Source organism: Lycium barbarum, chromosome 2, assembly GCF_019175385.1.
Source record: "Lycium barbarum isolate Lr01 chromosome 2, ASM1917538v2, whole genome shotgun sequence".
Taxonomy (NCBI): Eukaryota; Viridiplantae; Streptophyta; class Magnoliopsida; order Solanales; family Solanaceae; genus Lycium; species Lycium barbarum.
Genome location: NC_083338.1, coordinates 146,823,600 through 146,850,174, shown reverse-complemented (window position 1 = coordinate 146,850,174; position 26,575 = coordinate 146,823,600). Strand labels below are relative to the sequence as shown.

The 26,575-nt window shown below is 35.5% G+C and overlaps 4 protein-coding genes across 6 annotated transcripts; 2 read left to right on the top strand and 2 right to left on the bottom strand.

The window, feature by feature from the left end:
- The first annotated feature begins 911 nt into the window (after positions 1–911).
- LOC132627912 (mitogen-activated protein kinase kinase kinase 5-like) lies at positions 912–6,412 on the top strand. Its single transcript, XM_060343528.1, has 11 exons — positions 912–1,744; positions 2,768–3,334; positions 3,419–3,506; positions 4,032–4,094; positions 4,180–4,343; positions 4,484–4,559; positions 4,748–4,807; positions 4,913–5,038; positions 5,123–5,344; positions 5,466–5,566; positions 5,723–6,412. Exons 1-11 carry the CDS (start codon positions 1,323–1,325, stop codon positions 5,952–5,954), a joined length of 2,121 nt encoding a protein of 706 aa, XP_060199511.1. The 5' UTR covers positions 912–1,322; the 3' UTR covers positions 5,955–6,412.
- Positions 6,413–6,893: 481 nt separating this feature from the next.
- LOC132627910 (uncharacterized) lies at positions 6,894–16,562 on the top strand. 3 transcript variants are annotated; one of them, XM_060343524.1, is made up of 16 exons: positions 7,076–7,360; positions 7,650–7,913; positions 8,034–8,131; positions 9,748–9,910; positions 9,992–10,102; positions 10,795–11,733; positions 12,138–12,290; positions 12,379–12,478; positions 12,565–12,659; positions 13,686–13,877; positions 13,967–14,023; positions 14,104–14,175; positions 14,680–14,778; positions 15,367–15,498; positions 15,605–15,778; positions 15,880–16,562. In XM_060343524.1, exons 1-16 carry the CDS (start codon positions 7,256–7,258, stop codon positions 16,048–16,050), a joined length of 2,925 nt encoding a protein of 974 aa, XP_060199507.1. In that variant the 5' UTR covers positions 7,076–7,255; the 3' UTR covers positions 16,051–16,562. The 3 variants fall into 3 exon arrangements, 2 of the variants coding, with proteins under 2 accessions (XP_060199507.1, XP_060199508.1); XR_009577996.1 differs by lacking the exon at positions 15,880–16,562 and having other exon boundaries at positions 6,894–7,360; positions 15,378–15,498; positions 15,605–15,743; XM_060343525.1 differs by lacking the exon at positions 7,076–7,360 and having other exon boundaries at positions 7,898–7,913; positions 9,759–9,910.
- A 573-nt stretch (positions 16,563–17,135) lies between these two features.
- LOC132627911 (small ribosomal subunit protein uS14m) lies at positions 17,136–19,473 on the bottom strand. The gene is made up of 2 exons (XM_060343526.1): positions 19,009–19,473; positions 17,136–17,438 (listed from the first exon to the last, which is right to left on the bottom strand). Exon 1 carries the CDS (start codon positions 19,355–19,357, stop codon positions 19,031–19,033), a length of 327 nt encoding a protein of 108 aa, XP_060199509.1. The 5' UTR covers positions 19,358–19,473; the 3' UTR covers positions 17,136–17,438; positions 19,009–19,030.
- A 4,408-nt stretch (positions 19,474–23,881) lies between these two features.
- LOC132627908 (transcription factor MYB73-like) lies at positions 23,882–25,010 on the bottom strand. The gene has a single exon (XM_060343523.1). The coding sequence runs from the start codon at positions 24,772–24,774 to the stop codon at positions 24,034–24,036; it is 741 nt and encodes a 246-aa protein (XP_060199506.1). The 5' UTR covers positions 24,775–25,010; the 3' UTR covers positions 23,882–24,033.
- Between the last annotated feature and the right edge of the window lie 1,565 nt (positions 25,011–26,575).

The following is a 26,575-nucleotide window of genomic DNA, read 5'->3' as shown; positions in this document are numbered from 1 at the left end:
GACGGCTTTCAAGTGGTAAAAATAGAAAAAACAGCGAACATTTGAAGACGAGTGTTGAAGTGTCAAAGTGGCAGTGACTGAAGAGCTTCCCCCTGACTTTGGTTTCATTCCTTTCTACTATACGCGTCCCCATTATTATTTTAATACTGTATCACTATAACTATAGTAGAGCCTGTCCTCACTACCCCACTTTTCCCTGTCAAAACAATAACTATGGGAATTGGAAAAACTTGTCAAGTCCAATAAGATAGTGTTGGACGTGGATTTAATTAGTTGAAATTTGAAAAAAAGAAAGAGTTTTTGAAAAACTATGTTGAAAAATAATTTTTAAAAGTTTGAAATTGTATTTGAACATGCATTATACTTGATAAAAAAGAAGTTTGTGAGTGGAAAGATTTTCATCAGTTTTGGAGATCTTTTTTCCAAAAATTAATCAAATTTCATGACCAAATAATATTTCATTTTTTTTTAACAAAAAGGAGAGAAAAAGAAAACATGTCCAAAGGGGAGCTTACTTTAAGTGGGATCGAAATAATCAAGGCGTCACACGGCAGCTAATAATTGCAAATGTTCAATGACGATAAATCTGACGATAAAGAAAACTATAAAAAAGATTTTATTATATGCTATGAGTTTGATCAGTTGACTTATACATGATATTATTAATATAAAAAAATATTCTAAAATTATTGAGAAAATAAATCTCCCCCTAACGAAAATCAGGGCAAAACCCTAACAAATTTGTGATAGGGATCAAAATTATTGAATTCAAATCTTGAGTATAGAGTCATCTTGGTAGAGAATATTTTACTCCTCAATATGAGATTTTCAGACATAAATTAAATTTAATTGAGCGTAACACCAATACATATCGGTTGGAAAACAAAAAAAGACTTGTCAAAGAGGAGAATAGGGACTGTACCGAGGAGCAGATGAGTGGCATATAGAGAGCATGTCCTCGGTTTTCAGCGTACTTGTGGAGTTCGCTCCTGTAATTTTTTGTCAAGTGTCAACCTTGACCTCGTAAATATCATGGAAAATCCTTCAATATATTTTCACACGTATACTCAGAAATACTTTACTAGTTTTGACTTTTATACAACACAAGAAATCGTGTTTCTGACTTCCAAGAACATAAACATGAAATAATAATCATCTCTTTCTCCCTTAGAAATATTCAAAGCATTGACAAAATACAAACTTTTCATGGAGTATATAAGACTCCACCATTTCTTCAATGCATTAAATGCATCATCAAAATCCCACTAACCATTTGTACGTAACGTCATTCTTTTTTTTTTTTCTCTGTATTGAAATGAAAAATGCCTTCTATATGGAAAGCATTTTCACTGTCTTCAAATTCCCATCACTCTTCTTCTTCTTCTTCTTCTTCTAGTAGTAATAGGTTTTCTTCACCGAATACACGTAGAATTTACGGTGGTGGAAGGAGGCTCACTAGGCAGCGTAAACTGAGGCATGTTAGTGATGATGATCTTGGTTTACGGAGTCCTAATATTCAGGCTTTAATTATTGATGAACGTTCAAAGTCCTTACCGGTTTCTACTGATTGTTATGTGGATTTGGGGTCGAGTTCTCGGTCGCCTCACCACCACCTACGTCACTGCTCCGCCGTGCCACTGCCGTTGCCGCTCCCGGAGTTTAATTCTGTGCCTAAACAAAATCCGGTTGACTCTGATTTGCCAGTTAGAGTTAACCGGGATCCTTTAAGTCCTCCTCTTGCCAGGTTAGTCTTGAATAGTAAACCCATTGTTCAAAATTTAGTATAGTACTATATTTATCAAAATTTATTCTTACATATATGTCTTAAGCTCCAAGTGAAAAATGCTAACCCCCGTTTTAATTTCTTTGTCTTAGTTTGACTCGGCACGAAGTTTAAGAAAATAAAGAATACATTTGAATCTTTTGCTCTTAAACTAAAGATGTGTGCAATATATCAAGATACTCTTGGAATATCGTGGTCTTATGTATGCCATGTAGGACATTGGCGGTATAGATTTACTATATATAGAAAGGCGTAAAAATTTACTAAATATAGAAAGTGACATTTTTTTAGAAACAAGACTAAAAAGGAAAAGTAAGACAAACAAATTAAAATGAAGGAAGTAACTGAAGTATTCATTTAGCCAATTGTACTGGTTTGGGATTGAGGCAAAGTTTTTTTTGTTTTGATGATGAAAGCTTTTCATCTTGGGTAACTCTGTATCTAAAGGCATGTAGTGGTAGTAGGTAGTTGGTTAGAATTTGAAGTAACCATTTTTGGGATGGATTGATTGCAGTAACATTTTATAGGTCTTTACCATAAATGGACCTTTTTTCTTTTCTTTTAGGGTTGTGGATTAATTGCAGTTAACTTTATAAGCTAAGAGGTTTAACATAAATGTAGGCATACGCGGAGCCAAGATTTCAAATTTATGCCTTCTGGATTTTAAAATGCCGATCTCAAGTGACAATAACTGGATCCTGATTTAATGTGTATATATCTAATGAAATTTTCAATACATTGATTTAACAAAAGCTACTAGGCCGAATCGCAGCCAGGCTTCTACCTCCGCGACTGAATGTAGGTTTGGAATTGTGAAGAGTCCGTGGTGCTTAGTTGATTTCCCTGACATGTATTAAGGACATGTAACAGTTCTAATTTCAACTTTTGTGCTAGCTTGTTTTTCAGTAACAATATTGATTAGCTATGATGATTTTGTAAGAACAAAAACCGAACGCGGAACTGCTAACCTGTTGGAAGTTGCAGGGATACTTCTGATCGAACTCCAGTTGAGGTGACGCGTTCTCAGCATCCAAGATCATCTACTCCAACTTATCGGCGTAGGGGGTTCCATCAGGATCTCAATGACGAGGGTGTTGAATTCCGGTTGAACGTTCCTGCTAGAAGTGCTCCAAGTAGTGGCTTTACAAGCCCCGTCCCGAGCCCAGAAAGATTTAGTACACAGGACCTTTTTCATCCTCCCTTTCATCAAGCGTCATCATCACCTTCAGAGGCTTACTCTTTCCAACTTTCACCCACAAGGGTTATAAATAGCGCTGATCATTCTCCACTGAGTAGCCTCAGGAATAACAGAAGTGTTGCTGTGCATTCTCATCATAAATCTCTTCCGGAAAGTTCTCTAGCTTGGAATGAAGCTAACAACATCAATGTGCACCCGCTACCCCTTCCACCAGGAGTTTCAAGACAACCAGAATTAGGTACCATCCACAGCAATATGGATAAACCTTGTGTATCACCAACAAAGGGTCAATGGCTAAAGGGAAAGCTTTTAGGTCGTGGTACATATGGAAGTGTATTTGAAGCTACTCACCGGTAAGGGATAAAGCTTGCTTAGACCTTAGTAAGTAACTTGGTAAGAATGTAACATTTGCTCTTTGTTTTTCTCCGGTTTGACAGTGAAACCGGTGCTTTATGTGCAATTAAAGAAGTTGATCTCACTCCGGATGATCCTAAATCTGCTGAATGTATAAAGCAGTTAGAACAGGTGACTTCCCCATGTCTTCTTAGTCTACATAATTAAAATTTCTACATAAACTGCAATCATTTGAGATACACGGTGAAGAAACCATATTTTAAAGGCCTAATCTTTGTTAAGTGAATTGAAGTGAACTCTAAACAACTACTTAATAAGCATGTTATATAATAGCTTCCTGATAACTTGCGTTAGCAAAATATTAAAATCAAGGTTATATCCACCTTTGAGCTAACCATCATGTGCCTGAAGATGCAAAATCAATAATGTATCCAATAGAGACTTCTATTGATCATATGTTTTGACTTCATAAGCTTCCTTCACGTTTTGCATAAGCTAGAAAATAATTGCGGAATGTTGGTAACTGGCAAGGTTGAGGATTCATATTGCAGTATTTTTTTATTTTACTTGCTTATACACAGCTTATCGCATCTGAAAGGATGAAGCTTTTGTACTGGATTGCAATGACCATGGCTCATTTTTCACTATTTTATGCTATTCTAAATTAATTCAGTTTCTTCCTTACTTCTGTTGTAGGAAATAAGAGTTCTCCGGCAGTTAAAGCATCGAAATATCGTTCAATATTATGGCAGTGAAATAGTAAGAACATCTATCTTTCTTGTTCTTTTGCCATGTTCAGGTACTTCTTCAGAATATGGAAAGATAAATGTTGTTTGCTGTTCAGATGGAAGACCGCTTTTGCATATATTTGGAATATGTGCACCCGGGATCAATTAATAAGTATGTTCGGGAACATTGCGGAGCTATGACAGAGTCAATAGTTCGAAACTTTACTAGGCATATTGTATCAGGGTTGGCTTACTTGCATAGCACTATGACAATACACAGGTAGATACTGGGTTTCATCACTGTGGAAAATGTCACTTGATTTAAAGATTCATTAACAGAACCCTTTTGCTTTACAAACTTGTTTTTCTGGCGGTGTTGCTCGGTCTAATGGTTGGTTTCAATGATTTTTTGCTGATTAGGGACATTAAGGGAGCAAATTTGCTTGTAGATGCATCTGGAGTTGTTAAGCTTGCAGACTTTGGATTAGCAAAACATGTAAGCTTTCTGAATTCTAATGCCGAACTGAAACTGCCAGAGTTCCTTTGTTTGTTCTAATTAACTGTTTTTTAGTATTTTCCTGTAAACCCTGATCTGTAGTGAAAACGAGTGAGCTGGATCTTTCATCAGTTAGTTTTCATGCATACCTTACTGTTGTAATTTCATATCATTTCTCGTTTTCCCAGCTTTCCAGCTGTGCAACTGATCTTTCTCTGAAAGGGAGCCCTCATTGGATGGCTCCAGAGGTAGGCATCGTTATGCTACTTTCCAGCTACTGCCTGGCTTCTTTTTTCTTTCCCCTCTATTGGTTGTTGGCTTGTACTTATATCTGGACTTCACTTTTTTTACAGGTAATGCAGGCTGTGTTGCGCAGAGATGCCAATCCAGAGCTTGCCTTAGCTGTCGATATATGGAGCCTGGGTTGTACTGTTATTGAAATGTTTACTGGACAGCCCCCTTGGGGTGAACTTACTGGGGTAAAGTGTTTAAAGTTCTTACTTTTCGGGCCTTCTAGAATTGATTCTGTAAGTGTCTAATGTTCGTCCTTTGGCCCCTATTAGGTGCAAGCTATGTTTGGTGTCTTGAACAAATCACCACCTATACCCGAAAAATTATCGTCAGAGGGGAAGGATTTCCTTCAGTGCTGCTTTCAGAGGAAACCTGAAGATAGGCCATCAGCTATGATGCTACTTGAACATGCTTTTTTACGTAATACTAGTTCGCATGAGCATAGTATTACTGTTACTGGTTGCTCAGAGGATTCTTCAGGGACGAAATTACATGTGAGTGGTACATGCTGCTGATGATGTGACTACGTTTAATGGTTCACGTTGCTGTATTATTTATCAGATTCTCTGAAAAAAATTCCAAATGGCTTTAAACTCTGAATTCATTGCATTTCAGGATACCCTGCAGAGTCCTAAGAACCCAACTAACCATAAGAAGGAACCAAAGCCACCGTCACCAGGAACATCTGCCAGGCATGGAAAATCACCACGTGGCAGGTAATAATTGTCTTGTACTTCTTCTATCTGTGCTTGTCATGTTTGTTACAAAGCAAGCGCTTTATTCTGTGAAATTGTTCTTTGTCGTATTAGTATCGTGTTATGCCATTGACTATCATGTCCATCTTAAGCAAAGTTAAACTGTGTCTCTTTCAGTGAAACTTCTCAGCAAACTCATCCTGAAACCTGTGAGTATGGAGCAGCTTCTCACCACTCTCCGCATTCTACACTTGAAGTTCTTCCCTGTATTTCTTCAATGGAGCTGAACTCGGGTTCACGTGCAGCCAGCCCCTCAAGCGTTCCTAGTAGCTTTCGCCTGGGACCTGAAAACAGAAGTCCTTATAGGATCACAGGAAAGGAAATTCCAAACCTCTGTATAAGATCATAAATGAGTAAAAGTTGAAAAAGATCGTGTACAGATCAGGAGAATTAGATAGACAACTTTAGTTGGATGATTAGTCACAATGTTTCCGGAAGAGATATGCAATTCTATTCCCGTATGCATCCACGTCTTTTGTGTACTACTGATGTTGTTTTTGAAGCTATCAAAGACTTACCTAGTGTTGGATCAGATTCACGAAGACTTGAAAGATGATTCTGAAGTTAATAGTGCAACTTAGACTGAATATATGACTTAGGTACATAAAAGCCAAAGGTTTTTTAGATGTAAATGTTTTTGTTGTGCTTAATGCCAACGTAGAGGACATCTATTCCAACTCCTCAGCTGATAGCCTGAACTGAGTAAAGATCATTAGTTTTATCATGAACTTGTATGAAAGTTTCTCATTAATAAATTATCTCAAAACTCTCAAGACATATTCCTTTGAGGCTTTGACTATGGGAGTAGTTCCAATATTAAATTGCGGGCGCGATACAATTCTGACAATAAATTTCTATGGTAATTTTCTTTCTGCATTCTTTTAGTAGTATTTGGAAGAGTAAATTGTGAAAACAGTATTATACAAAGTATAGGGTCAACCACTTTGAAAATTAAAAAGAGATTATTACTAGCTAAAGATTCTGGCATAAAAGTGATAGTGCATTACTACTAGTAGTGTAGTCAACATTTGTTTATTTCACTACATTTTCAATAACTTTTCTTAGATAAACTTATTTATTTCTACTTGGGTGTGTTCGGTTTCAGTTTTTCTTATGTTTGATTGGTCAAATTATTATAAAAAATATCCTTTTTCAGAAAAATAAATTCATTAAAATGAGAAAAATGACTTTGCTAATGAAAATAAAAACAAATAAGTTTATGACTTTCAAATTCATGGTCTCTTCCGCACCCTTTCAACACCCCAACTCTTGACTATCTCACCCTTGGCCACCCCGAAATCCCCACTCTTCGCATCTCACACCCTAATATTGTGCTATATTACCTATAAATGCTCTTGATTTTTTTTTTAAATACTAGAAAATAAATCCACTTGTTTTACGAAAAATATTTTTTAGAAAAACATTTTCCATTAGAAAATTCCCTTCGTGCCAAAAACACCCTTAAAAAAAAAAAAAAAAAAAAAAAAACTACTTAAAATTTAGAAAATTGAGAGCACACTTTCCCCCTTGTATTTTCCTTCTTTTCCATTTGCCCTCTATTTTAAATCAAAAAGCGGGCAATTCGTAACTCCAAACTGAAAATGAATCCATGAAAACATTCAAACACTTGTAGTGCCATCAACAACAATAATGGAAGCTCCACAGAGTTTAATCCGCAAATTATACACTTGTTATTCCAACGATATACACTTTGCCAAGCCAATTTCCTCTTCCAGAACTGACGAACTTGATTTAGTATGTTCATCTTTATTTATTCATATATCACAACCCCAATTACTTGATTTCTTGCATAAAGTTTTCATTTTTCATCTTTTCATACCCTTTTGATATTAAGTTATGATGATTCATATAGCGTACTCAATTGATTGAATTTGCTTAAAAGTTTTCATCTTTAATTTACCCTTTTGATATTAAGTTATGAAGGTTCACATAGCCGATTCAGTTAGTTGATTGATTGATTTTGCTTAAAGTTTTCATTTTTTATTTACCCTTTTTAACCCCATTGTGAATTTTTCATCTTTAGGTGCGAAATGTGCTGCAAATAATACAAGGGTTTTCGAGTAGGCTGTTGTATTGGGATGAATTAGGGCAACGTTTTTGTGTCCAAAATGGGATATATGTGACCCATCTTTCACATACAAGTCTTTATCATGTTCTCAATCAGTTCACATATGCAGCAACTTGTTTGAAAATGGTTGAAATTAGAATTCAAAAGGTTGAGAAATCTGTGCCTTCGCCGCCACCCACTTTGAGGGCATTTTGTTGCTCTATTTCCACTTGGCTAACAGTAAGTAACTACTTTTGTTTGCTTAACGTAATATTATTTGCACTTTTGGGTGTTTGTATCGTTGTATGTGGATGCATTTATATTAATAAGACATTTTTTTTCCTTTTTTTGATGGAGCAGTGGTTACGCAATGGTGCATTGAAAGAGGAGATGAAGGTGGTTGATTCTTGTAGTTTAACTACTCCAACCCTCTTGGGGTTGCCGAGTTCTTTATCAAGGTTGGTACATTGTATCCGAATATATTACTTCATGAAATGAAAATTTTGAAGAATATAGCATCATGTAGTTTTTGTTATTTCCTTTTCTGAACTGCTTTGAACTATTTTTCCTCAAGCATAGGGTCTATCGGAAACAACCTCTCTACCTCCAAGGTAGAGGTAAGGTCTGCGTACACTCTACCCTCACCAGATCCCATTTTGTGAGATTACACTAGGTATGTTGTTGTATAGCATCGTGTAGTTCAGTGATGCTACTGTGATTAAGCATAATGAAAATAAAAAAGGTCGAAAAACATACATACCCCTGGCATCAGCAATGTGTTGTTAAAAAAGAATAAAGAAAAAGAAGTTATCAAATGAAAGAAGATGTGAAGAATGAAGATTATGTAGGTTAGTCATCATAGACGTAAATGGAATTTGAGCCAGGGATGATTGAGCTAAACAGTGGTTACTAAGCGAAGATACGAGGATATGTAGTTGGGTTTGTTGCGATAGAGGTCTAGTATAGTTATGATAAGCTCCAAAATCAGATAAACCAAAAGGGTGGCAAGAGAATTTTTTCCACATATGGGAAATTACAACTAATATGAGTTGAAGAAAGTTAATGAAATCCTGGCTCTGCAGATGAGAGAAGAATTCCCTAAGATTGGTAAATCACAAAGTGTTTGATGGAGAGCTTCATGAGTGACTTATTTCCTTTAACCTCTATACATATAAATATTCATACATCTCAAATTTCTAAACTCCTTTGTGCTGGATATTTGGCCTGGGCTTTGATGCACATCCTCATACCTATAAGCAAGGGAATTGCTTATTGCCTATCCTCCCAGTTTCAGTTACATGTTTTTCTTGATTGTAATCTATGCATCTTATGTTTTGTTTTCTTCTTTTATTCTTTGTTTGCGAACATGTAGGTATCATGACAGAAATTCTTAATTTGAGAAATTCCTGGATTTACTTCGTCCAACAAGGACTGTTGTATTCTGATCTGGCAGCAGTTTAGATTGTTGCTTGATGAAATATGTTTTAATAAAGATGTCCTCCGTTTGTCCCATTTATGGGCCCACTTTCCTTTTTCGTCTGTCTCTGAAAAGAATGGAACTCTTCTATGTTTAGAACCAATTTAACTTTAAACTTCTCATTTCCCCGTAATGAGATGAAATATACCCACCCAAATGTCTATGGCTTGTTTTAGACCACACGGCTCAAAAGTCTTTCTTGTCTTTCTTCCGTAATCTCCATATCTAGTCAAACACCGTCACATAAAATGGGATGGAGGGTATAGATTGATCTACCCTTTTTTTAAACATGTGTTTTGATTGTTGTGCCCATCTTTGATGTACCTGTTGCTCATCCTCGTTGTATCTTCTTTCTTTAAGACTTTTTTTCCTGGCTTTTCTTCTGCATTCCTGATTATGTGTACATGTTTTCGCGAAACTCCTTTTCCTTTTGAAATGCCAAGAGGGAATCCAATGGCGCTCCCCTTTGCTTGCCTTAACCCAAATGAATTTTAACAGCTCACTTGTTTGACAGGTCTTGCTGACATATCTTTTCCTGTCCTTTTTTTAGGGGTTATTAATAGAAGTTCCCAACAAGATTTATCAATGCTATATTAGTTTGTGTGCAGGAGCTGAGTTTTTGTTTCAACTAGTGCAAGGAGCCATTCCACAAGCTTATGATGAAACTGATTCTTCTATCTCTGCTATGGCTACTGTTGTGCATATTCTTAATTATTTATATAAGAAGCTGACTGAAGTTTGTCTTGTGCAAGGAGGCGAGGTGTGAAACTACTTTCCTTTACTGGACATATTTGCTGAGTCTTTCATCTTATAATTCATTATCCGGAGTAAATAATTTCAGGAGGATGCCTACAGGATGATATTACATGCATTTGTTAGCAGTCTTTTGCCATATATTGAGGGCCTTGATTCATGGCTTTATGAAGGAATTCTTGATGATCCCTTTGAGGAGGTAAGTTTCTATTGGTGGTCGTGTTAATGGAATAGTGAATGATTTCATATAGCTTTCAACATAGATCAGAATAATAGCTTCCAGGAGCACGCTTATATCTGCATGTTTCAACATCATAAGAAAGAAAATGGATGCGTTTATATTAAAAATTGTGAAAGTTAGTTATAGCTTGTGATAGTAGATGCTCTATCATTTTTTATCTGCACACATGTATAAGAACAAATAGAACACTGAAGATGTTCCTGTAATAGCAACTTAAAGGAGACATGTACTTCAAATATGTGTATCCTAATCGCTATAAGCTTTTACTACTTTTATTTCTGTGATTGTGATTATCCTAGCCATACTCTGATAGAGGTTTGGAAGTGTCTTGGAAAGATGGGAGTAGGATGGCTTACCAAGCTATTTAATGCTATATTAAGTGGTAGGATGCTCTACGAGTGGAGAAAGAGTAATTCAATTCCAATTTATAAGAACAAACGAGATATGCAAAATTGTGTTAGCATTGAACTTATAAGTTATGAGTCATACATGGAACTCTGGAAAGAATGATAAAACATAGACTTAGGGACATTACAAGAGTGACCGAGCGAATTTCATAGTTATGTTTTTAGCAAACAGTTCAGCAACACCTATGTTTAGACATTAATGTTCTGTAAGACAATCTTATGCCTGTATGTGTTTTTATGCAGATGTTCTTTCGTGCTAACAAACGAATTGCAGTTGAGGAGTCTGAGTTTTGGGAGAAGAGCTACCTGTTGAGATCTGCAAAATTGGACACTGGCTGTGTTGCTGATTCTTTGCTTTCAACAAAGCGGACAAACAATGTGAGTAGAAAAGAACCTAATGATGCGTCTGGTTTGGCCAAAGAAAAAGAGGCAAAGGAGAGAGATTTGGATGTATGTCCTCTGTTTATCAAAGAGATAGCCAGGGACATTATCTCTGCTGGAAAGTCATTGCAGCTTGTTCAACATACTCCTCTGACATCCTCAGTATCTCCCAGTGGTCGTATTGCTGGGTTAAGCTTGTCAGAGATCTTTTGTGTCACCTTATCGGCTCTTATTGGCTATGGGGATCACATATCTGAGTACTTTTTCCAGGAGAAGAAAATTGTTCCATTAGTAAAATCATTTATTGGAAGGCAAAAAGTAGAAAGAAGTAACGAGAGCTTTCAAGAGATGACATGCTCAGATAAAGAATGGTGTAAGTTCCTGGTTGATACATTGGCTCAGAAAGGAAAAGCCGACCTCCTTTCATGTCATGCTCTTGGAGAGGAATTGGATAGCTTGGTTGTGAAAGGAGATAAGCTAGCTTTAGATGGAAATGATATTCTGACCTTAGGATACCGTCCTGAAAATCCAGCTATAACTACTAGCCAGAATTTTCTTCATGCAAATAGGGATGCTTGGGGTGCATTGAATTTATCTAGAGAATTTTACCTTCCCCCTCTTAATGATGAGGGATTAAGGCAGGCAATATTTGATGGAAGTGGTGGATCATTCGCGGCAACCAAAAATACAAACTATACCTTTGGTTTTCAGTTTGGTGAATCTGAACGTGATCGATTAGAGGAAGATGTCAATTTTCTGGAGGAGTTGTTCCCCTTTCCAACTCTTCTTCCTCCTTTTCAGGTACTGATATCTGTAATCTCAGTAGTCCTAAAAGCAAAAATAGTTTAACTTGTTTTTGACATGCTCTCTTCCACCATCCTCCTCTTGCTTCTTCCCTAGAGAATAGTAGTACAATCTTTTTTGGGACATCAAACCATGAGCTAAGCATGGATTATAGCATTTCTGTTATTGACTGACTAAAATGGGTTTGAAGTTTGAAATTTAACAGAATGACTAAATTGTGTTGGACCTTCTGTTGGAAGTGCACCTGTTTCAAGATTAGGCTTTACTTAGCTTGTTTCTTGCGTGACTTTAGTTTAACTAGTTCATATCAATTCATCTGGGCTAGTTATTGCTAGTATTTGTCTTACTCTAGCTTTTATTCCATCTTTTAAAATTGAAAATTAACATGATTTCTGAAACAGGAGGATCATCATGTATCAGAGGTTTTTCCTTTTCAGGAAAATAGTACACTCCCTTCAAGAACCTTAAACTGGATTGGAAGGGTTGATCCAAGGAATACTCCGTTGCCTACGGTTATTCTTCAAGAATGCCTTATTATCTTCATAAAGAAACAGGTAGTAGCACGTAATCATCTGAAATACCATTTTATATCTACATGCCTGAGGTTTAATCTGTCCAATTGCCTCTTGTTACACACTGCAGGCTGATTGTATTGGCAGGAATATTTTGTCAAAATTACTACGTGAGTGGAGACTGCTAGAAGAGCTGGAAGTGCTGCGTGCTATATACTTGTTAGGCTCAGGTCCGCATTGGTTTTTGTTGAGCTAACTTGTTAGTAGTCAATTGTTATTGGCGTTCTTTACAGGATAATTATATTGCTTTCGCCAGGTGATCTGCTGCAGCACTTCTTGACAGTGGTCTTCAATAAACTAGACAAAGGAGAAAACTTGGATGATGATTTTGAATTAAACACAACACTGCAGGTCCCATTGGTCAACTCAATCCTTTTCCTTGATTCATTAGTTCCCTTCTATCTGTCAGCAAAATTTTTCTAAGAAGATTCTTCTCTTATGTTGTCAGAGTGGAGTCTAGTGGTAATATCATTTTACATGCATAATCAAATATCCTGGACAATATTTTAAGACAAACATCAATAACCAATGAAACATCATTAGATAATTATAGTTGCACTAGGCTACTTTATAATTAACATACTAAGCTGTAATATAGCGGACAATATTTTGAAACAAATTTCAATTAACTACATTACCTTGAAATGTCATTAGATAATTTGTAGTTCTTTGAGGCTGCTTGATAGTTCACATGGATTAAGTTATCGAAAAATCCTTTACTTTTGTTATTTTAGGGTTGACGAAACAACAATAAGTGGGCAAGTATTTCTACGTAGATAGAGTTTAGACATAGGATTGGAAGTGCACCTGTTTCGCTAGGGAGTAATACCCTTCATATCGTTATTTATGCACATATGCTTTTTCTTTTAATCGAGTAATGCAAATAAACCTTGCTATGTCTATTGTTACGGAACATCCTGTTTTCCACCAGAGAGGCATGTTCCAAGTAACCAAGACAAGAAGACAGCAACACTGTTCATACAAAAGAAAAAGAGAGAATGTTATTTGTGTTAAACAGGAAAAAAGTATGTGCTAGCTGGTATGGACACCATCGTTCCCCCAAAAAAGGAAAAAAGAGAAAAAAAAAAAGAGAGAGAACTGTGTGAAACTAGGTCTCAGTGACCTCTCTCTAATATCAGAAGAGGAGGATAGACAATCAAATAGACCGTTTGCCTTTATCTTTAATCGTTGAGAAGGGGTTGAACTAAAACTACAGCAGCCTTTGACGTCTGTAGAATCAAATTATTGGAGGTGTTTCCTTCTCCTATTTGTCCTATTATCCGGACTTTTAAGTTGTTTTCTGCTACTGATTTCTCTAATTTCAGTTCTTTGCGTCTGCAAGTGAGGAAGATTTACTTAACCTTTGTTATAATTCAGGAATCAATTAGATACTCTGCTGACGCCACGCTATTAAGCACGCCCGAGTCATTAGTTGTGTCTGTAGCAAGAAATAATGCCACTAGTGAGGATGACCAGCGTGGTATGCCTGTTCCAACTTCGACACCACGAAAGAGTCGAGGGCAGAACTTTGGCATTGATGGTCTGGATTCACTCATGTTTACATACAAGGTATGCTACTTGTTTTGTGGTGCTTTAGGCTGTCTGATCTATGGTGTCTTACAACCTTGTCAAATTGTGTTAATGTTGAAATGCAACAGGTTCCTTGGCCTCTTGAACTTATTGCTAATACAGAAGCAATAAAGAAGTATAATCAGGTAGCTAATGGACTGCTGTAGTTCCCCTTGTGGTGCAACCGATTTGAATGTTCTGCTCAGTAGTTTTTTGTCTTCTTTAGGTTATGAGGTTCTTACTGAAGGTGAGACGTGCAAAATTCGTTCTTGATAAAGCTCGGATGTGGATGTGGAAGGTTCGCTCTATGTTATCTTATTTTGCTATAGTTAATTTGGAAACCAAATAGAAATTGCTAGCTAGTTCAATAACAATTATGTTGAGTATCCTACATTGATTGAGGGGTGGGGCTATTTGTCTTCCTTATATGATCTTGGACAATCCTCGCCTTATGAACTAGCTTTTAGAGTTGAGGTCCATTTGCTTTTAGTATCGTACCAGAGCCAGACCCATCTTAGTATTGGTCTATCCGATGTTCAGCCCCATGTTATATTGTCCACGCTTCAGATATCTAGTCTGGGCATGCAAAGGGGTGTTAAGTGTCTGACATTAATTAAGAGATGGGATGTTTATCTACTTATATGGTTTTGGACTATGCTCACCTCATTAACTAAGCTTTTGGGTTGAGTTAGGCCCAAGGTCCATTTTCTTTAACATTAGTGTGTCATCTAACAGATTCATGTACTTGCTCTTATTAAAATGTTAAGTCTAGTAACTTAATTATAGCAACTTTGTCTTCCAGGACAGAAGCTCTGCACCTATTAACCGCAAACATCATTGGTTACTGGAACAAAAACTGCTACATTTTGTGGAGGCCTTCCACCAATATGTGATGGACAGGGTACTCTCTCTCTCTCTCTTTGATAGTAATTTTTGGTGGATTTTCTACCACACTTGGGGCACATTTTGGACTCACGAATCCTGCTTTTTTAATAATTTTAATAAACGTGTCTTTTTGAATGCCAGTAAACCCTGCCACTTGATTTGTGAAGAAATTTGTTTATACGGCACTGGTATTGACGGAAAATTGTTGAAACATAGTGATTTGTTTGTAGACAGAAGAAATTTATGGTTTGCCTTTATATTCTTCTCTGCTCTCATAAACAATTACTACTATCACAGTGTTACTACATTTCTACTTTGTGTGTTTTTAGCGGTGCTTGACCCCCTATTATAAAGTATATGCAATTTCTAACATCAATCAATGCTCTATCTCAGACTAGTTGGGGTAAATGCTGCTTCTGACATACTTGACAAAATTGAAGAAATTGTGGTTTCACAAAGCTCTTATAATAGAAAAAAGTTGTCTGTTCATCATCTGCACTTGACTGTAACAACATTAACATCAGTAAAAAGATTGGCCTTTGCAATCAATTGTTGCTACCTTTTATGACTGGTAAAGAGTCTCTCTCACCATGTGACTATGTAGGTGTATCACAGTGCATGGGGTGAACTCTGTGAAGGCTTGGCTGCAGCGGGATCATTGGATGAAGTCATCGAAATACATGAGGCTTACTTGATGTCTATTCAAAAGCAGTGCTTTGCTGTTCCAGAGAAACTGGTACTTCACATGGATGCAATATTTATTTGTTTTCCCCCCTTCCCATAACATGGTAATGAAGAATCAAGCCATGAGGGTTAACTGGAAAATAATTTCCTTTATCCAGTGGTCTCTGATTGCTAGCCGTATCAACAGTATTCTTGGATTAGCTCTGGATTTCTATTCAGTACAGCAGACTCTTAGCAGTGGAGGGGCAGTTTCTGCTATCAAGGCGAGGTGTGAAATGGAAATCAATAGGATAGAGAAACAGTTTGATGACTGCATAGCTTTTCTCATGAGGGTAAGTTCTTTTTCTCCCATATTTTGATTCTAATGCCAATCTTATAACTACTTCAATATCGGGGACTCGATTGGCTCTTAATATCATTTTGCAAATTTCAGATTCTATCGTTCAAGCTCAATGTGGGACAGTTTCCTCATTTGGCAGATCTGGTTACCAGAATCAATTACAACCATTTCTATATGTCACATAACGGAAGTTTGATAAATGCACCTGGCTCTAACGCTGTCCCTTCCAAACCAGGAAAGTTATTTGCAGGTCAAAGAGAATGAAAGAAGGCTTGAAGGGATAATTTTTTCTTTTTCGCTGTACAGCATTTATAGTAAAGAGCCTTTTCCCACTGGTGGTGTTTTCTACCATGGGATATGATGGATGGGGGATTTTCTCAACAGCTCAACCCATTGAGAGGATGTTCTACCGGTCGTAATGAAGAATAGCACATTTAGTCTGTATTTCGTAATCTCAAAGGCCATAAAGCAATTATGGGGAGGCTGTTGAGAGTGTTGTTATATCCCAAAATCTTTTGTATCTTCATAATGCATGTAAAGGTTTTTCTGCAAGCAACGGTTTTAGTTATTTCAGGTGGCAAAATAGCGAAGGAAATGTTCATATTTAATTTGCTGCAATTTTCTTTTTTTTATCTGTTTGGATGTACTACTAAGGAATAGTTCTTTATGTATTTTAGTGGTCAATGAGTGTTGGTATGGCTTTTGACTTATAAACACTTGTATTTATCAAACTTGTAGATAAGCCAAAAAGACCAAACACCCTCTGCTTTGGATCAGATTTGTGTCATTTATGGGTTCTACAAGCTTGGACCGAAATAAAACTTTCATTAACGATTAAACTTCCGTATATGAATGGTAATTAACTTCTAAGCTACCTATCTTTCTATGCTGAATCGTTTGATTGTTATCTCACGGATTCAAGAGTAATAAATGACATAGAAACTCGACTATAATCGAAGATTGGATGCCGACTGAAGACAAAAGAGGTCCCATTCTTACTCGCTCTACGGTAGTGCATCAATGACCTGAAAAAATTGGACGTTGATTCTTTGTTTCTCCTTTTTTCTTTTTGATGACCAAAAAATTTCACCTGGGTTAATAACACATGATTCGAAACAACTTTCGGACCTGCAATATGATCGTAACTACACATCACAAGCTGCACTCTGCATTTTCCTAGTCTCTCTATTAAGAAAATTTAAAGGTAAAGGAAAAAACTTATGTAGGACGTCACTTTTATACGAGCATAACAAGCAGCGATAAGCTAGTGTGATAGAGGATAGGAAGTTAGGAACCAGTGCATGCAAATTCCTGATGAGCAGTTCAAAAACTGGAAATAGAGTACAAAGTACAAACTAATAATTCAGATCTTCTCATAAAGTCAAAAGTTCCAAGATGAAAAACCTTAGTAAGGTTCTACCAAGCAGATTAAGAACTTCCAGAAATCTTGAGACAAAGATGAAAAAAGTATACAGGCATAGCCAAACCCTTTGATATGGGACGAGTTAGTGATTGTAACATGGCAATTTATTCGAAGAAGCTGTGAAAACTCCTGAAATAGAAAATTTGTCCCACTGTAATCTACTTGGCTGTAGTATATGAGATCCAGTAGTAGTGATATGGTAGACTTTAGTTCTTGAAAAGAAGAAATCCTGCAGTAAAACAAATGCCGTTATGTTATAATACAAAATGATCAGCCTTTGTTAAGATAGAATTTGTAGAGGAAAATACTGATGAAGAAAAAACTTTGTTCAAATAAAGTACATCTCAGAAGAAGCAACATCATATTTTCAACGTATTGCAACAAATGAGAAGGGGTAGCAGAAAAGAAAGGGTCAATTACAAGAGGAAACAACAACTACTACGCCTCAATTTCAAATAACTAGGGGTCGGCAATTACAGGAGGAAGGTGAGCTAAAAAAGATAATAGAGAAAGATCCAGGGCTTGCAGCTACCACGATCATAAGCACTATGCTCGTATGTAAGCCCTTTAGAGATGGGGTGAGCCAGAGCATATTTATGACTCCTGTGGCAACATGAGACATCTCCCATTTAACCGCACTGCTGTCAATAGTTCAAACAAGCACGCAGTTTCAAACATCTTTTAAATTTCACAATCATCCACATCAGGAGAATGTGGTATTCCTAAATGATTGCAATCCTCATTCAGCGTCTCTAAATAAAATCATCCCCAAGGCTCTCAAATCTCAATGCTTTGTATTTAAGCCTTAGGAATAAATGCATGTTTCTCATGGTTCTAAATTTACTAAATCTAGAAGTAACAGCAAAAAGGATTAATTTGTATTCTCTTCCTTGTACACATTTCCCTTTTTGTATCTATTCCATTCCATTCATACAGAAGAACATAACATTTCATGTAAATGCAGTAAATACCAGAAATGTCTCAACAATCTCTGAGGTTTTATGATCACTTATCCACAAACGAAAAAAAGATAGTTCTGATTCACTACTCTATACCCTATGAATAAATAAAATCTGTCTAGACTAGAAATTCATCACATCCCATTATAAAAGAAGATTTCAACAAGAGGATTAGTAATACGCTTACGGGTCGTATGGTAGAGTGTATAAGAATAGTGCGGAATAGGCGTATTAGTAATGCTGGGATTATTTCTTATCCACTGTTTGGTTTGGTGTATTAAGAGCAGTTCTATCTTTAACCATGCTTATCCATGTATTAATAACCCTTGTATTGCTAATACATTAATAATAGTACTGAAACACTACCAAACAAGGGATTAATAATACCAAAGCTAATACATGTATTATACTCTCTAATACATCCTACCAAACAACCCCTTAGCATGTTACCATACAGCACGATGAGTCATAACATACATTACATTCTCAAGTACAATCAAATTAAAAACCGCAAATCTCGATTGCAGCATTTTTTTTTCCCACCAAATTTAATTAAAAAGAAGGCTTAACATTCTCAGAGAGACATTTCAACAAACACCTTTTGTGCGATACACAACCCAGATCAAAAATTCAAATTCAAACAGGTTTTTTGCACTAAATTATTCCAGCAAAACCTAGAAAGCACAATTAAAGTGTTTAAAAAGAAACAACCCAAAAATAAAAAACAGAAGAGTAACATTCCCAGCGAGACATTTCAACAAACACCTTCTGCTCAAAGAAACAGAATTCAAATTCACACAAGTTTCTTGCACTAAATTATTCCCAGCAAAACAAAATTACCTGGGGGGGGGGGGGGTGTAGTCTACCAAGAAGCTTTCTTAACACCTTGCAAAGCACCACGAGCAGCCAAACCACGGAACACAATCCTAGACATTCTAAACTTCTCATAAACAGCACGTGGCCGACCTGTAAAAATGCATCGATTTCTGATACGTGTAAAAGAACTGTTTCTTGGCAACTTGGAGAGCTTGTAACGATGAGCTTCTCGCATTTCAGGTGGGAGTTCAGGATCTTGAGTAAATGCTTTATACAACTTTCGCCTTAATTCATACTTCGCTGATAATAGTCTGCGTTTGTTGTCTTGAATATTTCTAGTGAATTTCTTCCCCAATGCCACCATGGAATTCATCTTTGCGATTCGAGACGATTTGCTGTACAACTTCGAGATTTCAGGTTCTTGGGATTATTGGGTATCCTACTATTAGGGCTTCATTTACAGGCCTTATTTGGGCTATGTAAAAAGTTGGGCAATTCGCACTTCCTTCGGGTGTTCTTAAAATTTTGCCCCTCATATTTGAAATCTTTAAATTTTGCCCTTCGGCTAAATTTTATGGGTTTCAGGTTTGAATCTCCACACAGTTAAAATTTTAAAAAAAAATTCGCAAGGCAGAGTTTAAATTTCGCTATGCCCCCACCGGCATACACTTGTAAAGGAATTACCAAAGTTATGCCGGATCCGGTATACTTATGCCTTATGGGCAGACTTGGCATAAGTATGCCGGGTCCGGCATAACTTTGATAATTCCTTCACAAGTTTATGCCGGATCCGGCATAAAAGTTTTTCCATTAAAAGTATGCCCCCACGGGCATAAACTTATTAAGGAATTACCAAACTTATGCCGGACCCGGCATACTTATGCCTTATGGGTAGACTTGGCATAAGTATGTCAGGTCCGGCATAATTTTGGTAATTCCTTCACAAGTTTATGCCGGTTGGGACATACTTTAAATGGGCAAACTTTTATAGTACGCCACAGAAGGCGGAATTTTTCCTTAAGGCATAACTAAAAGTTTGCCTTATAAGGCAAAATCTATACCTTAAGAAAAAGTTCTACCTTATGAGGCATACTTTTGATTATGCGTTAATTAAAAGTCTATCCGATAAGGCATAGTTCCTTAAGGAAAAGTTTTGCCCCATAAGACATAACTAAACTATGTCTTGAGGAAAAGTTATGTCCCCTCCGGTATAACTTTAGTTTTTCCTTAAGGACTTTATGCCGGATCCGACATACACTCCCCCAGTTCTGCTTTGCGAAATTATTTTTTTATTTTATGCCTGAGTGGGAGTTCGAACTTAGAACCTCAGGTATCCAAGCAAAGGGCAAAATTTAAATACCATAAATATGAGGGGCAAAAATTAAATACCAGCCCAAAAAAAGGGCAATCCGTGCAAAAAAATGTAAAAAGTTTCATAATCAGTAACAGGCCGTCATGAGAAAAGTATCAGGCTCTAGTTAATAGACTAAGGTGGCATAGGCCCAAGCCTAAGGATACAGATTAACAGGCAATTTGACAGGATTATCCTTCGCTAGGGGTGGTCTTTAATTTTTATCCCTAAAATTGGTGGTCCTTAATTTTTATCCTCTGCCTCAGGACCCAAATTCTACCTATATGGCAAGATTTACAAAATTCTGCCTTAAGGTAGAATTTGCAAAGGCAGAGAGAAAAAATTAAAGACCACCCAAATGAAGGATAATATGCGCAAAAAAAAAAAAAGGCAATTTAACAAGCATAAAATTGCATGTTTTTCCTTGAAATGTGCTGGTCTCCAATTTTTGTCCTATAGCAACTGTACTTGTGTCTAGTGGGCATAAGTTCTTTAAAAATTGAAGTTCTTTTAAAATAAAATTTATAGATATTACAACAATAACAACAACAAGCCCAGTATAATTTCACTATGTGGGGTCTGGAGAGGGTAGAGTGTATGCAGACCTAACCCCCACCTTGAAAGGTAGGGCGGCTGATTCCGAAAGACCCACCTTTAATTGATCTCTTGTTAAAGAGTCATTTGCACTTTTTCCCTTATTTTGTGCTGGTCTTTAATTTATGCTTCTCATAACCAAAAATAAATAAATTCACAAGGAATATATATTTTTGTAAAGGTAGGGCGGCTGATTCCGAAAGACCCACCTTTAATTGATCTCTTGTTAAAGAGTCATTTGCACTTTTTCCCTTATTTTGTGCTGGTCTTTAATTTATGCTTCTCATAACCAAAAATAAATAAATTCACAAGGAATATATATTTTTGTATCATAATATCTGATACAAAAATATATATTCCTTGTGAATTTATTTATTTTTAGTTATGAGAAGCATAAATTAAAGACCAGCACAAAATAAGGGAAAAAGTGCAAATGACTCTTTAACAAGAGATCAATTAAAAGACCAAAATACTATAATGGTTAAACCATCTTTTATGCTTTTTTATTATGAATTTTTATACTATTAGAAATGTAGATTTAAACTTTCTATGATGATTGTAACAGTGTCAATTCACTAACGATGTTGTCCACTTTAAAACTAGGCCACACCATCAGAGGCCGAGTCAAAATTTAAATTTTATGAATTCGAAATTGTAATCTTTTAAAGTTTCTAAATTAATAATTTATACATATTTAATAAAATTTTTAACACAAATATAAATTTTGAGTAAAAGCTATTAAATTCGGAGTGCATTGACACCTCTGATATAAGGACTATAAGCTATCGATTGTAAGGTCTCCTAGAGAAAAGAGAGCACATTCTACACGCCCTGCCTAAAAACTTTGTAAGGCAAAAAAGAAACCGCGGTTTTCATGAACTGTGGACTCGAGCACGTTCAAAATATGGATCATGCTTTTGCCTTTAACAAAAGATATTCTATATTCGTAAAGTGGCAAGTAGGAACATTCCGTCTAACGCTCACTTGTTTCCAAACTAAAAAGACAAACATGAAAAATATTTAGTCCTTTCTTTTTCTTCGTCCCATTCTTCCTTGAAAGCAACTTTTTTAAAAAATATAAAATAAAATAAAAGATCACATGATGAAATGTTGCAACAATGCTTCTGGTGTTTTCTAGTTTACTCACAAATTGGGAATCAAATGAATTTTTGGAATGTGAATCTTACCATAGGCCAATCAGCAGAGAATATTATCAAACCGCTCAATAGGATAAGATCGACTTCTTAACCGAAAATTTAAAGGATAAAATTTACAAATGTTTACCCACCATCTAATAACATGTATTTGTGCATAGATTTTTAGCATTTGGCCATGATCAATTAACATGCATGCATCACCTCATTAAATTACTTAACTATAGTAGATTTATATGTGTGATTTGATGTAAGCACCGAGTAAGTATTTACTAAGTACTAATTTAAAGCCTAATTAGAAATATATCTAGCCATTGGGAGGGGAATTGAATTGAATTTCCTTCATTGGTTAGAAGTTGATTTCTTGGATCTTCTTTCATAAAATGTGTAGGACCTATAAACCATTTAAAACCTCCAATCATAAAAGGTGAATTGCAAATTAATGACAACTAAATGTACATTCGGTCTGTGAGGCAATGTTCTACCAAAAATAGAAGCTTAGTTAGAAGTTTGACTTCATTGAAATTTTGAGACTTTTAACTCGTATGATCAATCGATAAGTATCTGAATAATAAATGATGGATATAAATTCACGAATTTGATACAAGTTAAATATATTTTTTTAAATACATATTTTGAACTTAAACCACAAATCATCCAAATCTTGATCCAACACTATCAATAATACAACACATTGTGATTGGGGTTATACTAACTATATGATAGAAATTGAACAACCAAATGCCTCATTATTTCCTCTATTTTGTTTTGGCCAAATGCCGATAGCATTTAATAAGAAAAAGTTTAGGTCTCCCAAATGTTTGGTTAATTGGATAGAAAATTCTCTCTCACGTGTTAAGCACATATTATTGGGAATTTGGTCGTTTGGTACCACCTTAGGAGGACAAAATTGTAGGCAGCAAATAAAAAAGTAGGTAAAAACAGTTGATAGGGATGGAATTCAAGATTAAGCTTCCAGAACATGTTTAACAATTTATAAGCAAACTTATCAACAATCAAAGTGATTATCAAACCTCAAAGCCAACTTTAAAATTGACAAATAATAACAAACAATTTTTTTTCCTTTTTTGGTTCTTTTACACTCTGTTTGGAACGTTGTTACTCATTATTTCATAATGTACTGTATTGTATTGTACTGTGCTGTTTTGTAGATACAATGTTTGGATAGACTGTATTATTTATTGATGTGTCATAACATATTTTTTGTTTGGATTGAATGTATCGTACTATATTTTAATTGGTAAGTTTACAAAAATATCCTAAACTATAAGTTTACAAATTCAGAGTCATGGTTTAACAAAAGCATGAGAAAGCACAACAAATAAGCAAAATATTCTATGCAAAAAAATAAAACAAGAAAGCATGCAAATTAATGATGATTGTGAATAAGGAGCGCAATACAAATAATAACTTGAAAAACGGCAGAATGATAAGAAGTTTTAAAAAGATGGTCATGGAGAACAAGAAATACCTGTAACTTTAAAACTATAGCAGAAACCTAAACAAAAAGCAAACATATAAAATTAAAAGAAGGAAGAAAAAGCAGGGAGCAGAACAATAAAGAAAAAACGTAAAAGGAGATAGAAGAAGGAAGAAGACGCAGGGAGCAGATAAACCAAACCTAGAAGGAGACAGAGTTACGCAGAAGACGTAGGGTATAGGATTTTTTGGTGGAGTTAAATAATATAAGGTAAAGGATAAAATAGGATTATGAAATATTAAGTAAGGATATAATTGGAAAAAAAAATTAGGTAACAATGGGATAACACCAAATCGATTGTTACATAAAATGAGATTTTTCATTATTACGTAACGACGGAATTTAACAATATGATACAATACTTTTTAAATAACAATCAAAACAAACATTGTTTTTGCGGTAGCAATACAATACAATGGGTAACAATGTTCCAAACAGAGAGTTAAATCCTAATTAGGAAACCCCGTAGAAGCAACATATTCTCTCACTTCTCTAGCAATCACACCTCTCATCACATCCCAAAATCCCACCGGAAAACTCTCCGTTTTCCTCTCTGGCAACTCATCTCCGCCCACCCCGGGCGGCGCTAGGGACAAAGTCGTCATTGGATCATCAAATTCACCACTACCATTAGCTATAACGGCGTAATTATTATTATTGTCATTCCCTTTTGGACTCTCATCGACATTAAAATAATCCATGCCCGACCCGGATCCAGAACCCGGCCCATTAATATTCATATCAGAAAAGCCCAATGGACTCTGATTTTTCTGCTGTTGCTGACAGCGTCTCTTTAATGTTGAATTCCAGTGATTCTTAATAGCATTATCAGTCCTACCAGGAAGTAAACGCGCAATGGTGGCCCACCTGTTTCCATATTTAGCATGAGCTGCCACAATTGTCTCATCCTCCGCCGGAGAAAATGGTCGGTGTTCGACATTTGGACTTAACTGATTACACCACCGGAGCCGGCAAGATTTGCCGGACCGACCCTTAATGTATTTACTTATCAATGACCAATTACGTGCCCCGTAACGCTCAACAAGTTTCGTTAAAATCTTATCTTCTTCAGCACTCCATGGTCCTTTTATTCTCTCTGATTTATTATTTTTACCAGAAAGTGAAGATTCTGAAGAAGATGATTCAGATGAAGAAGATGTTGATGTTGAACACCTGTTAAGCAAATCCATTTTCAGAAGAAAAAAAATGGGATTTGGTAAAAATGGAGCTCTTGTTTTGCTTGAAGTTGAATAATAATGGTTAGTTTAGTGAGTCAAGTGTGGTTAAGTGATGTAAAGGGTGTATATATAGGGATTTATGTGAGTAGCAAATGCAATAGATATATAATTGTGGGTGCATGAACATAAGCCAATAGCTTTATTTTTTTGCCCTTTTTGGTAGAATTGGAGTTTTTTGGACTGTGTGGTGAAGGTTGGTTCTTGGAAACTGCCTTGTGTAAAGTTGGTAGGGGTTATAACTTTATAGTATAATATAACTAAAAAAGGGTGCGTAGATCTGCAAACCAGTTGTCTTTGCCGTTTCCTGTTAAGTAGTATACTATTTGATATTTATATAAATTAGTCAATTTATTCGCGCTTAGCGCAGTTAGATATTTTTTTTTTTTTAAATTTGGTTGATGTGAAGAAAAAAAATATTCTTATAATATCAAAAATAAAAGAAAATTAAAATCAATGTAGAAGGAAAAAGACATGAAAAAACTACAATAGAAAATCAAATCTAAATAGAAACAGAACCTACAGTTTTTAAGTTCTATAATGAAAACAAAAAAAGAGGTCTACAATGAAGAGTTCTCGAGACATCCTCTCAATTCGGAAAAAGAAATTAACTTTAAAAAATGCATGGAAATGTAAGTCTCGTATATTCTTTCTAATTAAAAGGTGTTGATAAATAATATTAACTATTAAAAATAATAAATTATTAGTAATTGCATTTAGAGGTATAGTTTTTATTCATAATTACAGACCTTTGGTCTAACATAAGACCTTTAACCTTCTATTCCTATTAAATGTTATTAACGCTATTAATTATTATTAAAAAATATTTTAAAATAAGGTAAACCATATATGAGGAAGAAAAACAGACCTTTTAGCATACATAACGGTGAAAAATGATTTAAAGATGGAAATCAAAAACAGTAAATCTTTTATTGCTAGTCCTATGTCATGCCATTTGCAAAAAAAAAAAAATCCTTAGATTTTTCGTGGCTCCGAACTCTCTTTGATACACGTTATTAGAAGAGAGTACTGTATGAATTGTTAAAACACAAATTAAACCATTAATTAAAATCAACATACTCATAAAGTTTTGCACAGAAAATTTCTTATATGATGTTAGTGAACAAAAATTTCTCCTTGCAATGTGTTATGTTGTTGATTTTCTGTATGATAAACATTGCCATAAGCCCATAACTATTTGTATTTGAGAAAAGCACTCTTCAAAGGTGCAGAACAAAGAAGAGAACAACTTCACGTTATCCACAAGATCAAGATAATTGTCCAAATAATAAAAAGGGAAAAAATGAAAATTGCATAAGATATTTTTTTAAAAATTAAAACAGTTATGTGATTTTCTCTCCACTTTTCAGTTGTGCTAATTATTAGAGGGTAAGATTCAAACTCAAAAACAAAAAAAGATGGACGAAGAAGAAGAAAGAGAGCATGACATTATATATGCATATTTATGAAAGCACATATTTGTGAATGAAAATTAGGTAAACAATAAACAAAATAATCATGAAATTGAGCATAAAATTGAATGGAATTAGCATTGGTGTGCATGCACAGAGATAAATAATCTAAGAATATGTAAAACTCACATATAGAAAGTGTTGCAATTATACGGACAAGATAATCCAACGATCTGTGTAATACTTTTAGGAAGCAAGTTTAACTTTTTGAGTTGCGTGTTTGTACCAAAAACTCTTTGCTTGAACCCCCCAAATGCTACTTGAAATGATATTTAAAGGACTAC